Source organism: Notamacropus eugenii, chromosome 2, assembly GCF_028372415.1.
Source record: "Notamacropus eugenii isolate mMacEug1 chromosome 2, mMacEug1.pri_v2, whole genome shotgun sequence".
Taxonomy (NCBI): Eukaryota; Metazoa; Chordata; class Mammalia; order Diprotodontia; family Macropodidae; genus Notamacropus; species Notamacropus eugenii.
This window is the reverse complement of record NC_092873.1, coordinates 509,768,108-509,783,050: the sequence shown is the minus strand read 5'-3', so window position 1 is coordinate 509,783,050 and position 14,943 is coordinate 509,768,108. Positions and strand designations below refer to the sequence as shown.

The 14,943-nt window shown below is 47.0% G+C and overlaps 1 protein-coding gene across 4 annotated transcripts in view; it reads left to right on the top strand.

The window, feature by feature from the left end:
* BEND5 (BEN domain containing 5) overlaps positions 1 to 14,943 on the top strand; it is a 906,797-nt gene that overhangs the window by 660,460 nt on the left and 231,394 nt on the right. For all 4 annotated transcript variants that reach the window (XM_072649372.1, XM_072649371.1, XM_072649381.1 and 1 more), the window contains one exon: positions 5,657 to 5,696. In XM_072649372.1, coding sequence (XP_072505473.1) covers positions 5,657 to 5,696 — 40 coding nt within the window. The remainder of the gene's footprint in view (positions 1 to 5,656; positions 5,697 to 14,943) is intronic.

The window sequence follows — 14,943 nt, the reverse complement described above, 5'->3', positions numbered from 1 at the left end:
TAATCCCTATAAAATTGGAATAAAGCACATACTGTGTTTGCATTATTTTGCCACTTGGGGATCTGGAATCAGGCATACCTAAGTTCATATCTGACCTCAGACACATACTGGCCCTGTGACCTTGGGCAAATCACTTCACCTCTGTTTGCCTGTTTCCTCAATTGTAAAATGAAGATCTGGGTCTATGTAAGCTCCGAGACTGTTTCCAGCTCTAGATCTGTGGTCCTTTGGCAAACAAAGCCATGTCCCTGACTAGGGAGGAGATCGCTAATAATTAGGGCTAAAATATAGCACCACAGGGTTTGCAAAGTGCTTTACCCATGTGTCTTTGCTGAATTCTCACAGCAGCTCTGAGAGATGCTATGATCACCCCCACATTACAGATAAAGAAACTGAGGCAAGCAGAGGTGAAGTGACTTGCCCAGGGTCCCACCGCTTGTGTGACCTTGTTGATTCCAGGTCCACTGCTCGGTGGTCTGCCCCTTAATGCTGTTAGCTTCAGCCCATTCTGCTTGGGATTTTAGTTTGTGGAGCACTCTAGTGAGGTGGAGGACTTCACTGCAGGGCCATGATGGTGCTGGGTGGGAGCACTCCCTGTTTTCACTGTGCTGCTGTTTTTTCTGTAATCAGTCTAAGAGTGATAACAACAGTAATGGCAGCCGACTTCCCCGAAGCACCTTCAAGCTGGCAGAGCCCTTTCTGCCTGCATGGTCACTGGTGCTGACCCCACAAGGCGGGTGCCACAAGTATTATTAGACCTAATTCACAAATGAGGAAACCAAGGCATGGAACTGGAGATGGGTAGAGTCAGAATTAGAGATAGGACCAGAGGAATCTGCTAGCTGTCTTTAAGTCCATATTTGTTCATTTGGCTTGAGTCCCCCACTCATCCAAGCTCCCTAGCTCCATCACTGCTTCTCTGCACATGGGAAGCCAGTGAGCACAAGGTCCCTGAAGTCATCAGACTTCTTGGGGCTTTCATAGGTAGTGGAGGGACTTTCCTCACCTGGGAGTTCCAACATCCTTATTTCCTGTTTCCTTATTTCCCAGCATGTTGAATGAACGCTAACTTGGGGACTATCCCAAATTTGTATTCCTGGTGTGTAGCATAATATCTGGTACGTGATAGGTGCTTAGCAAATGATTCTTGAGTCTAATTTCATGCAAGTATTCAAAGGACTGTCTCTTGGAGAAGGGATTACGTTTGTCTGCTTCACCCCAGAGGGCAGAAGGAAGGGGAGGGAAGCCTTTGCAGGGACAGATTTCAGCTCAATATAAGTCAAGTGAACAGGCATTTATTAGTCACTTACTGTGTGTGGCTATAGACAGGCCACTCTTAGGGAGCTCACAAGGTACAAACCACTGTGACCTCAGCCCTCCAGAGCAGATAGGAGGTAATCACAGAGGGAAGGCTCTGCAGAGACAGGGTGTTAAAGGGCTGGGCAAGGGTTCTTGCTGGAGGCAGGTTTTGGGTGAGACTTGAGGGAAGCCACAGAAGTCAAGAGATGTGAAGTGAGGAGGGAGAGAATCCCATGTGTGGGATGTCAGAGGGGGCCGGAGTCACTGGGTCACAGGGTACCTGGAGCAACAGGGAACCACATTCTGCGTCCTTTGGGAAGAAAGGCCTGGAGAGGGGAGAGCCTTGAGGCAGGGACACTCCAGTAGGCTATCGTCCAGATGGAGCGATGAGGCTCCACACCAGGGTGGGAGATGTGTGTGTGGGGGCCATCACAGGAGAGAAGGGCTGATGAAGGTAAAATCAGCAGGACTGGGCAGTACAAGGGAGGGAGGAGTCATGGCCACACCCAGACTGTGACCCTGAGGGCTGAGAAGGTGGTACTGCCTCTTCCCAAGGAGAGGGCACTTAGAAGGGAGAAGGTCCCAGTCCTTATTCTGAGGGGAAGGACTGGAATCAGTGCTGTGGAAACTGAACTGGTATGTCTCTGAGTTCTGGCCTGTTTTTAACTTCCCCACCCTGTTGCTGGATCTGTCCTCAGGGCCAAGCAAAGAGGTGGATTCCCTCTTCCTGCAGCCCCAGCCCTCATATCACCCCCATACATCCAGTCTTCTATTCTCTGGCATCCCTGGATCCATCATCTGAGGACCATAGGATATTTCTTAGAACCTGTTAGATGTGGAATGTCAACACTGGAATGGGTCCATTGAGTCTAATACCCTCATGTTGCAGAAGGGGAAACTGAGGCCAAGCTGTACGAATAAGATCACCCAGCTTAGTCAATAGCAGATTCCAGAGTCCTGACCTCCCCTCCCAGCTCTGACATTCCCTGTTCTAAGGCCCCTCTCAGCTATGACATTCTCTGCTCTAACTCTAGACATTTTCCTTCCCTGAACCGCATCTTTCTCATCTGTAAAGTGGGCATGATGGTATTTTTTGAGGAAGGAGCTTTGTAGACGTCCTAGAGCTCTAGAAGCATGTTTGTTATTATCGCTGACAGGATCGAAGTAAGGGCTGTTACTCATTCCCAGCTGCCCTGGCCACCTAGTTCTGTTGGCGAGCGAGTGTTGTGGACCAGGAGTGCAGGTCCAGCAAGGACTGTGCTCGGTGCCAGACTGAGCTTGGAAGATGGGTTGTCCTACCTCCCCAGGGGCAGAACATCTGGAGAACAGATTAAGTTTCTTGCTGAAGGGCCCCAATGTCGTGGCATGTGGAGCCAGAGCCATTGCCTCTCTCCTTCATAGGAAAAGCATGGAGATGATGAGGCCGAAGTCCCCAAGCAGTCAGGGTTGGTGCTGCTGGTGAAGAGGAGGAGGGTGAGAAGGTATGTGTCCTAGTAGACAGAATGCTCCATTCTGAGTCAGGAAGTCCTCCTCTCTAGTCCTGCCTTTCTCTATTGCTCCTTGTTATTATGTCAAATTAGCAAAGCACTTAGAAATCTGTAACATTTTGTTCAGACCCAACTATCACAGTTGAAAAGGGGCAGAGTGGCATTATGGCCTTTGAGTCAGGAAGACCTGGGTTCAATTCCTGACTCAAGTTATTTGGTGATGGGTGAGTCCCTTGAGCTCCTTGTTGGTAAAAGAGAGGGGTGGCCTCACTGACCTCAGAAGCTGTGTTCTTAGCATCCTGGGATTCTGAGAGCCACACTGATCCAATGGAGAGCACCCAGTATCCCGAGGATGGAATGGGTCTTGAGGTCAGGTACCTGAGGACTCATCAAAGGAAATGGGAATACTTAGTGCGGAGAAGAGAAGACTGGAGGAGGAGGGGGACCGTGAGACCTGTCACCAGTCTCCTAGGGCCTGTCCCAGGGAAGAGGGATTGACTCTGCTTGAGCCCAGTGGGGCGTCTTACCAAGAGCCCACTTTGGGTTTAGCAGTAATGAGAAGCCTTCTTACCTGGAGAGCCATCTCCAGAGGTGGTAGACTCTGTCTCCCTCCAGGTCTCTGAGCAGAGGCCCTAAGATGACTGGTGATGCAGAGGACCAGCCAGAAATCCAAACACTTGGATTCATGAATCTGTTGTCTCATCTCATCCTCAGAATACAGGCCAAAGATTAACTGGCTGACAAGTAGAAAAACTGAAGCCTAGGGAAGGCTTGAGAATTCCCCAAGGTCACATTGCTAGTGACTAGCAGACCTAGGAGTCACATCCCAGTCTTCGGATTTCTGCCCTTTCTGCTGGACCACACTGCCTTCTACAGATCCATCAGTTTTCCTAGTCTAGGATTATTTGAGCAAAACTAGTAAGGCGTCCTGTGCTATGAAAGAAAGAAGCCAGGAGCCAGAAGGCCTGGATTCTAGTCCAGTTCCCCCTGCCCCAATTGCTGTATGACCTTCAATCACCCATTCTGTCATTCACCCACTCTGGACTTCCAGTTCCCCATCTGTGTGTCCAGGGGGCTAAACTGACTGGACTCTGAGGCCTCTTCTGCCACTGGACCTGGGTGACTCTCATCCCTCACACTGTGCCCCTTTCTTTCCTCAGTCTCTTTTGGTTACAATTTAAAGCAGCAGGACTCACCATTAGTGGATTTGATTGGTGCCCCTTGGAAGAAGACTGGGCTGCTTTTTATTCACCAGTGGGATTCCTTGGGCAAAAACAGTGTCTCATCCTCCTCTGGCCCTTTGGCTTCTGACTGGGGGCACTGCCTGAGGGAGGACCACTGTACAATTACTAAGCTGTGGATGACCAGAGATGTGATCACTGAACTTGGTGGAAGGGAAGGAGACTTGGGTTTAGATTCTGGTGTCTTAGATGGCTTGTTCTTGACCCTAGGCAAATAATTTATTTGCTATGGATTGGGTCTAGAGGAAAGCCTATGTGTGGAGTCAAGAGATTATGCATTCCAATTTCAGCTTCTCAACTGATTTATTGTATGATCTTGAACAACTGACTTCTCTTCTCTGGAACTCAGTTTCCTAATCTGTAAAATGAATAAAGCAATACTTGCCCTTCCTGCCTCTCAGGAGTCTTATAGAAAAAGATGTGAGAGCCTTAGAGTGGGAAGGAGAACTCAGAGTAATGTCTAAAGGGGGTTGGAGCTGGGAACAGAAGAGCTGGGTTTGAAAGCTCACCTGCTGTTGGATGGATGTATAGATGAATGGGTAGATGGAGAGATGTGAATGAATGGGTAGATGGATGCATGTGGATGAGAGGATCAATGGATTTATTGATATGGATAGGTGTGGATGGATGATTGCTTGTATAAAAAGCATTTATAAAGTACTTTTAATATGCTAAAGATACGCAAACAAGCAAGCAAGAAGACCATACCTTTGAGGAGCTCACATTCAATGGGGAAAGACAATTTATATGGGGAGTGATGGCCAAGGACATAGGTAGTTGACTGGGAGGTCACAGAGCTGATGATTTGAGTCAGAACCAGTTGATGAGCATCTCTTGGAATGATCGTGCTGATTTAATTGGACCTAGAGTGAGGGGCAGGGGGGACACCCCTGCAGCATAGCAGGTCTCCACAAAGTGGCATGAGCCTGATACCAACTGAGACAAGGGGAGTGCTCCTCCACAGGTGGGAGCCCAGTTCTGGTCAGAGGTGAAGGAGGGGAAGACAACCAGGGAAACAGTGGCCATTGGGACCTTGGGACCTCACTGTCTTCATCCTTCAAAAGGCCCCATGGGGCTCAAAACCTGTGCTCCTATTATCTAGTCTAAGTCCCTCATTTGACAGAAGAGGAAACTGAGGCATGTTGTTCAACCAGGGTAGTAGACTAGTGGGAAGAATTCTGTCTCTGGATTCAGAGAGCCTTAGTTCAGGTCCTGCAAAGTGTTTGAGTATATCATTTGGGAAGTCCCTTTCCTTCCCTCCCTGGGCCTTGGTTTCTCCATCTGCAAAATGGAGTTCTTCTGCCTTCAAATTCTGCAGGGTCTAAAAACCTTCCCAGCTTGGTCATTCTGGGGGTTCTGTGGCCAGGAGGGCAGGTGCAAACCTTCCCAGGCTGGTGACTCTACTCCCAGAATCCTTCCCTCTGTAGGGTCAGCAGAGCAGTTCTCCATAGCCATCAGCCAGTGTCATGTAATGTGATTAATCCTCTCCTAGATGTTAGAACAGGCCTGTTGTCCATGTCCACACTGGACGGCCAAGCATGAGCCCTGAATGTGCTCCCTATGCCCTTCCCTGGCCCCCACAGCTGCTGCCTGGATTCTAACAATCCTTCTTGTGCTTGTCTTTTCCAGCAACAGCGGCAGCTTGACCTCCTGACCATAACCAGCCCCGGTGAGTCAGCAAGCATGACCCTTGACATTCTCTTTGTTTGCCCGAAGAGATGCTGGTTGCCTGGCATGGTGTGCCAAGCTCCCTGCTGATCCAGGTAGCACCCAGCTACCCTGTCTGGGACACCTGGTGGGGATGATTTGGGAACTGGCCATCTCTTCTCTCCTCTGTCCCTGTGGTCCTTTCTCCAGTGCCTCTTGGGCTGCTGCCTGTCATGGGCCAGGGGCATTCCCATTGGGGCAGAGGCCCCAGATGTATCTCTAAGCCATTTACCTTTTCTCTCCTCTCAGGCCTGTCCTGACTGCTTTGAGGGAAGAGATCTGTGGAAGTGCTCTGGGTTGAGTCTTTGGGATTTTCCTCACTGGAATTCATTCTATGGTGTGGATATCTTTGCTGGCTTCTTTAGACAGACAATGTCTGGGGGCTGGAATATAAGCAGAGCCTGGAGTGATCCTAGAAGTCTTATGGACTAGGGTTCTAAGTAGTTGAGAGCTGACTAGCACAAGCAAGGTCAGAGGAGAAAGTAAGCCTGAGCTGGAGGGACAGAGAGGACCTGAGCGGACAAGCCTCTTGTGGCACAGGGAGGGCCTGTTGCCAGAAGGCTGCTGGGTGCCACAGGGTGGCAGGTCTGTAGGAATTTGAGGGAGGGGCAGCTTTTCTCCCTGGTGTCTGGAGAGGGCTTTCACTGCTGGCTTCAGGGGTGCCTGGCTGGGGAAGCTCAATGTTTGGGGTTTGAAGGAGCGGACTCTCTCTTTGTTGGCAAACAGAAGCCGTGAAAGGGCGGCAGGAACAAAGGAAGGAGAACATGTTGGGGCTAAGGTCTGGCCTCAGCTAGGAGTGATGGTGATCATAGGAGCTGAGGCTGGCTTTCACCCAGGTGGGAAAGTCCCCAGAGGGAGCTTGGGAGGGAAGGTGCTGGTCTGGAGAGATGTGACCTCTGGAGAGCTGGGGCCTCCAGGAAAGAGGGTCTGTGGGATGTGATGAGGTAGAGGCCATGAAACGATTGGAGATGTCTCCTTGAGCCAGTCAGAGGTACTGCCTCTGTGGGACTAAGATCTCTGCTGTATGGTGACTGGAGGCTGGGGGTAAGAAGGCTGATGTGGACTAGCCCCAGCCTAGAGCCAAGGCTGTAAAGACTGATGGAATGAATTTTTGGGAAGCCAAGAGCACGGTGTAACCCTGGCTGGCCACAGTCCGCTCAATCACAGTTTGTCTGGCACTAGGAAGGAGGAAGGGCTGGCTTGGGGTCAGAAGGCCTGCAATGAATCTTAGAAGAGAAAGGTCCCAAGGGTTAATAGTAACCACATGTAAGGCATAAGGGGAAGCCAGGCCCCAAAGGGGACTGAAGTTCGCCCCTGCTCTGCCAAACCACAGGGAATGTTTTGGGTGGTGAGGGGGCACAGCCAAGAAGGGACAAGGGCTCCAGTGGCAGAAGGATCAGGGGTGGGAGAGCAGAAGGCTGTAATGAAGGGAGATCTGTAAGGGGACCACTGGCAGCCCAGAGGAAAGAAGAGGGTCAGGAGATTCTGGGCAGTCAGAATCCTGGGCAAGGTCCCAGGGCCCAGGGCCTGCCTGGAGAACTTGGCCCTGAGACATCTGAAGGTGGGGGCCTGCCCCCATGTCAGTGAACAGACCTCTTCAGCATCTAAAGTGGTGGCTGGTGGTGGCAGGTGTGGCAGCAGCCAGACTTCCGCCAGGAGGTGTGTGTCCAGTTGAACCCAGCTCCCCTCAACTGCCTTCATCCCTCACCCAACGACCTTTAGGGAAACACTGATGAGTCATGGCCACTGGGGAGAGGATCTGAGGCAAGGCATGACCGTGTGGGCTGTGACATAATCCATGGTGTCGGTGGCGTGACCAGAACAAATTGTTGGGAGGCAGAGGAGCACTGGGGGAGTGGCCCAGGGCTGACGCTCGGGAAGCAGGAGGCCTGGCTCTGGACCCTCTGCTGCTCTGTGCCTCAGTTTCCCCATCGGTTCAATCCAACAGATGTTTATTGACTATCTACTGAGTACCAGGCACTGTGATTTGTTGATGTTGCCTTTCAGTTGTGTCTGACTCTTTATGGCCTCGTCTGGGGTTTTCTTGACCAAGATCCTGGAGTGGTTTGCCATCTCCTTCTCTAGCTCATTTTATAGATGAGGAAACTGAGGCCAACAGGATTAATTGCCTTGCCCAGGGTCACACAGCTAGTAAGTGTTTGAGGTCAGATTTGAACTCAGGAGAATGAGTCTTCCTGACTCCAGGCCTGAAAGTCTATCCACTGTGTCACCCAGCTGCCTACCTAAGAATAAAAAACCAAATTGACGACCTTCAGGAGATGAGGATCTAGGGATGGAGACAACATGAAGGCAAAGTTGTTGCTCTTGGGGGATCTGGACCTGGGATTTCTCAGGAAAAGGGAGCTCCTGGTGTAGAAATGCCCTTCCCCAGTGTAGATCAGCATCTCAGCTGTAGAGTATAGTCTGGGAGAACTGTCTGTTGCCCTGACAAGCTTGTCTACCATGTGTCCAAGGCAGGACATGAAGGCAGGTCTTCTACCTGCTCTGCCCCTCTTCCCTCCACCTCTGCACTTTACAGAATGGACAAAGGGAGCCATTGTGCTTTCATGAATGAGGACTGCTCCTACCTGGCCTGGTGGTCAAGAAGTGGATCCTGACCTGGGCTTGGGTACTCTGTAGGACGGAGCCTCCTCTCTCAGCAGGGCCCTTCACTGGGGCACCTGGGGCAACTGCCAAGGGCATCATCAAGTCCACAAACACCCAGGAAGCACTTGCTGTGCTCTAGACACTAAGCGGAGGCAGGGGATACCCAGAAATGAAAAGCACAGTGCCTGTCTAATCAGCAATGAGCTATAGACAGGGCAAATTGGAGACAATCATCAGCAGAGGGAAGACACTAGGCTTGAGAGGATCAGGAAAGGCTACTTCCTTCCTTCTGGAAGGTGGGGAGCAGCCAGAGAGAACTCTCAGTCAGGGGAGGGGATTGGAGGCAGGGAGACCAACCAGCAAGCTATTGCCATAGTCACTGTCATTGTTAACATTATAGTACTTTCCATCCATCCTTCCCAGATCTGTGTCTTCCTCCACTGACTCCTCAGGGACTGAGGAAGCACATCCCAGAGCTGAGCCTACCTGGTGCCTGGATATCAGACAGCTCATGGAACCTTCCTGAACCTATGGGCCCAAACCCTGGTAAATCTCCCAAAGTTAAGGATGGAGAGCTTTCCCTGGGAGTCTGTGGAACATGGGTCAAGGTTTGTGTAGTAGCTCAACTATGATGGATGAAATCTGAAATATGCAAGGAAGCAAAAAAGTTCAAGCTTCCAAGTGTATCAGTTTATTAAGCAATGCATGCCAATTGCCTAACAAATTGGGACCAGGCCTCCTCAGCTTGGCATTGGACCCCAAGTACATTAAAAAAAGACAGTTAACAGAATGTAAACAAGGATTCAAGAATTGGTAATTTGATTTTTAATTGGAGGAAAGATTAGGGGCTTTCCAAGTTGGGAAGGGAAGAATCAACAGGTGTAATTCTCTGTAATCAGAAAAAGAGGTGTCGCACTCCCCTCCAGGTGTCCATATTCAGTCAGAGAATAAGGGAACAGTAACTGATTGACCAGCAAAGAACTGGCTTTCAGATAAGACCCATGGCTTTCTTGAAATGTGTGTTTGTGAGAAAACTCCTTGCATCAGTCTTTGGATCTGACCAGGTTTCTGGTCAGCATAATCTAGGTCCTTAGTTAAAGGATCTCTACGCAGTAGGTAGAGGTGGTCCAGCTCCTCAGCCACAAAGAGTTAGGTTCAAACAATACAATGAGGTTTTCTCACAATTACTACAATTGAATAAAGTTTCCTCACAAAGCAGAAATTGGAACAGACCCATAACTGGGTAGAAAGGGAATTGAGCTGACTCCAGAATTGAGTCACAAGATGGAGTCAGTGTGGCTCACTCAGTTTTCACAGTTGCCACACAAGCCCTTAACCCTGTGGTCATACTAGGATCTCTTTCCAGGCAGAACAGTCCATGATTGAGCTCATCCTGCCTCAGGTGGTATTTAGCCCTCCAGGCATCTTTTCCACCCTAGGAAGATTGCTAGACCCAGGGTGAGACATACAGGCCAAGGGAAATTTCGATGGTTCAGAGTCCAGTCCTGTTTGGGTGGCCAGGGGATTCCTGGGTCTTCTCCTTCCTAGCAGTGGCTCAGTATAAGCAGGTGTGATCACCCTAGCTCCCTTCATTTCTACAATATGTAATTGAGCTGAGCATCCTTTCACCCAGGCTGGGGAAGGTTGCTCACTTTATTTGCCTAGGGGATAAAATAATAGCGTCATGGACTTTAAGCTGGGGAGACTCTGGAAGCCATTTATCTTATACCTTCATTTTACGCAAGGGGACACTGAAGCCCAGAGAGGCAAAGGGACTAGCCCAACTCAGCTTGGTCTTTTATACATTCAGCCAAAAATAAACTGCTACTGTGTTTTCCTGGAAAGAACCCTTGATATGAAATTAGGATTTAGGATTAAGGTCTAGTCTCATTACTAACTAGCTATGTGCCTGACCTGGGCACCTCCTTGCTCTTCTCAGCCCACACGGTAATGAGTGGTCTGGGGGGGCATGCCTTCTTTCTTTTTTTAAAATTAAATTTTTTTATTTATTTATTTTTAGTATTCAACATTTACTTTTATAAGATTTTGAGTTCTAAACTTTTCCTCCTCCCCAAAATGGCAGACAATCTGATATAGGCTCTACATGTACAATCATATTCAACGTATTTCCACATTTCTAATGCTGTGAAAGTTTTGTTCACAAAACAAAAGAGGAGAACATGAGAAAGAAAAAACAAGAAATAAAAAAGAGAAAATAATCTGCTTTGATCTGCATTCAGACTCTACAATTCTTTCTGTGGAAGTGGGTAGCATTTTCCACCATGAGTCTTTTGGAATTGTCTTAGATCATTGTGTTGCTGAGAAGAGCTGCGTCTATCAAGGCTGGTCATTGCACAATGTTGTTGTTACTAGGTACAATGTTCTCTTGGTTCTTCTCACTTTGCTCAGCATCCGTTTATATGTCTTTCCAGGTTTTTCTGAAGTCTGCCTGCTCATCATTTCTTTTTTTTTCTTTTGTAAATTAGTTTATTTGTTTTCAATTTCCAACAATCACATCTATAAATTTTAAATTTTCTCCCCCTCCCTCCTCCCTTCCTCCCCAAGACAGCATGCAATCTTATATGGGCTCTAAACATACATTCTTATTAAACACGTTTTCACATTAGTCACGTTGCATAGAAGAATTAAAAGAAATAGGAGAAACCATGAGAAAAACCAAAACAAGACAAAGGAGAAAATAGTCTGCTTCATTCTGCGTTCTGACTCTATAGCTCTTTCTCTGGAGGTGGATGACATTTTGCATCGAGTCCTTTGAAAATATTTTAGGTCCTTGCATTTCTGTGAAGGGCTAAGTCTATCAGAAACAGTCCTCGCACACTGTGGCTGTTACTGTGTATAATGTTCTCTTGGTTCTGCTCGTTTCACTTAGCATCAGTTCATATAAGTATTTCTAGGTTTTTCTGAAGTCTTCCTCGTCATCATTTCTTACAACACAATCACAATAGCATTCTATTACATTCATATATTACAACTTGTTTAGCTATTCTCCGGTTGATGGGCATTCCCTTGATTTCCAGTTCTTAGCTACCACAAAAAGAGCTGCTATAGATATTGTTGTACATGTGGGCCCTTTTCCCTTTTTAATGATCTCTTTGGGATACAGACCTAGAAGTGGTATATCTGGATCAAAGGATATGCACAGTTTTATAGACCTTTGGGCATAGTTCCAAATTGTCCTCCAGAATAGTTGAACTGGTTCACAACTCTACCAACAATGCATTAGTGTTCCAGTTTTCCCACATCTTCTCCAACATTTATCATTTTCCTGTTTTGTCCTGTCAACCAGTCTGATAGGTGTGAGGTGGTACCTTAGAATTGTTTTTAATTTGCATTCTCTAATCAGTAGTGATTTAGAGCATTTTTTCATATGACTATAGATAGCTTTAATTTCTTCATATGAAAACTGCCTGTTCATTGACCATTTATCAGTTGGAAAATGACTTATATTCTTGTAAATTCTACTCAGTTCTCTATATATTTTAGAAATGAGGCCTTATCAGAGACATTGGCTGTAAAAATTACTTCCCACGTTTCTACTTCCTTCTAATCTTGGTTGCATTGGTTTTATTTGTGCAAAACCTTATTAATTTAATATAATTAAAATTATCCATTTTGCATTTCATAATGTTCTCTGTCTCTTGTTTGGTCATAAATTCTTTTGTTCTCCATAGATCTGAAAGGTAAACTACTCTTTGGTCTCTTAATTTGAACATACTCTCACCCTTTATGTCTGAATCATGTATCCATTTTGGCCTTGCCTTGGTACACATTGTAACATCTTGGTCCATGCCTAGTTTCTGCCATACTGTTTTCCAGTTTTCCTAACAGATTTTTTCAAATAGTGAGTTCTTATCCCAGAAGCTAGAGTCTTTGAGTTTATCAGACAGTAGATTATTAGAGTCACTGAATACTGTGTCTTGTGTACCTAACCTATCCCACTGATCCATCACTCTATTTCATAGCCAGTACCAAGTAGTTTGGTAACTACTGCTTTATAATACAGTTTTAGATCTGATGCAGTTATGCCACCTTCCCCTGTATTTCTTTTTATTAATTCCATTGATATTCTGGACATTTTGTACTCCCAGATGAATTTTGTTATTTTTTCTAACTCTATAAAATAAATGTTTGGTAATTTAATTGGTATGACACTAAATAAGTAAATTAATTTAGGTAGGATTAATTTTTATTATATTAGCTTGGCCACCCATGAGTGACTTACATTTTTCCAATTATTTCAGTCTGACTTATTTGTGTGAAAAGTGTTTTATAATTGTGTTCATATAGTTTGTGGGTTTGTCTTGGCAGGTAGACTCTCAAATACTTTATATTTTACACAGTTATTTTAAATGGAATTTCTCTTTCTATCTCTTGTTGTTGGGATTTGTTAGTAATACGTAGAAATGCAGATGATTTATGTGGGTTTATTTATATCCTGTAGCTTTGATAAGGTTGTTAATTATTTCAAATAGTTTTTTACTTGATTCTCTAGTTTTCTCTAAGTATGCCATCATATCATCTGCAAAGAAGTTGTAGCTTTGTTTCTTCATAGGCATACCTTATTTCAATCCCCTGGAGAATAGAATGACTGTAAGGACCAGTCAGGCAGGACCCTGCAACATCAGGGAGGGACGATCCCCCCCCAACAAGGGAACTTGCTGGCTCAGGTTCCCTGAAGGCAGTAGGTGGGCCGGGAGGAAGGGGACGGTTACATAGGCAGGATCGTGGCCTCATAAATTCAGAGCAGGAAGGGACCTTCCAGGCCAGCTAGCGAAAACATCTCATTTTATAGAAATATAAACTGAGGTCCTGAGAGGGAAGGAAATTTATTCAAGATTACACAAGAGAGGGTGGGGGTTGGTCTTGAGCTTAGATCTCTGTGCCTGATCCAACTCACAGAATAGTCCAGGGAGTGTTGGAGTCTGAGGACCTGGGTTCAGATCTCACATCTGCCTGTTCCTGTCATATCACTTAGCTTCTGTTTCCTCCTCTGCAGTGGTCTTAATGTTCTGTGGTAAAAGGCTGCCCAAGGTTCTGAATGGAGCTCTGGACAGAGCAGGTACCAAATCCTAGGTGCTTCCTTCCCCACCCAACCCTTGGAGTTCTCTCCACTGAGGAACCTCTGAGTTCTGATGACCTCCCCAGGAGCACAAAAGGAGCCCCTCTGGCCTCCTGCAAAGGCTGATTATCATTCTGGGTCAGAGTCGTGTTGCCTGGCCCTCCTCTCATCCCTTTAATTGGATCCAGGCATCCACAGGTCCGACTGGCTCCATTGAAAGCTGACATTTCTAACTAACTGACCTTTCAGGTTGGCCGATCCTCCCCTAATGATTCTCTGCCAGCGGCATTGTTTGGGCACAATGCAGTCAGCCTCATGGCGGCCAGGGACAACGGCTGGCCTGGAGAACTATTCAGAATTCCCCATCTCCAGTTAGCAAAATGAGAAAATTGGGTCCCAACATTCATCAGCAGGCCATTGTGCAGGGATCGATTTAAATGCCCTTTCATTGCAGCAGGAGGGAAAAGACACTGTATTATCGAGCTAGAAATTAACTTTTGTTCTGTTATTTTTTCCCTGGTAACTATAAAAAGGTCAAATACATTCATAAGGCTGAGATAGATTGGCTGGCTATAAGGAAGGAGATAGCGATCAACCTTCAGATAACCTTTAAAGAGACACCGTTCTTCCCTAACAGTAATTGATGTACTCCTTAAGCCCCAGAGATCGCCAGGCCTCGCCACAATGTGCCGTGGTCCAGGCCCGCAGACAGAGGGATGCTGGGGTGAATGGAGGCACCCAGACAGGGATTCCTAATATGAGACCCAGGACTGGAGAGGAGGAAGCAGCTTTGAAAGGACATCACATGCAGGGTCACAGCTAGTTCTTAGAGGCAAGGAGAAGTGGAGATGGAGCACTCTCGGCCTTCCCCTGCCCCCAGGTCCTGTAAATCAGGCACCCTTACTAGCAGGTGCTGGAAGAGTGTCAGCCACAGAGCTGAAAGAGCCCTCGGTGGCAACTGGTCATCCCAGGGAGCTCACCCCTGTTGAGGCGTTCTTCCCTGCTCCTGGCCCTGCCCTCTGGTGCCAAGCAGCATAAGGCTGCTCAACTTCTTGGGAACATGACAGTCCCTAACATATTGTAAAGCATCAATCTTAAAATAGCACTGGCTTTGGAGTAGGGGGTTGCCTTGGGCTCCTTTTTGGGCCACTTTACTAGGGGATGGTCCTTCCTGTCTTAGGTTCCATTCTTCTCCTCTGTCAAATGTGCACCTTGGAGAAGGGACCTCCAACTTCCTTTCTAACTGGAAAGCCTGGAATCCTATCTGTTCCTTTAACTGTCTCTCCTCTTGTCTGGGTCAGTATGAGGATATGGTCACAGTGGCTGCCTTGGGGAAGAATTCCCACCAAGATGAGGGGGCTTCAGACTGTCTCCCGTTAGAGCTCCCTTCGCATACATTGTTCCATCATAGATTAACTATAATTATATATCTATAATTATAACGTAAATATTAGAATTATATATAGATATAAATTTTAATTACATTCATAGAGCACGTTCGAGTTTGCAAAGTGCTTTGCAT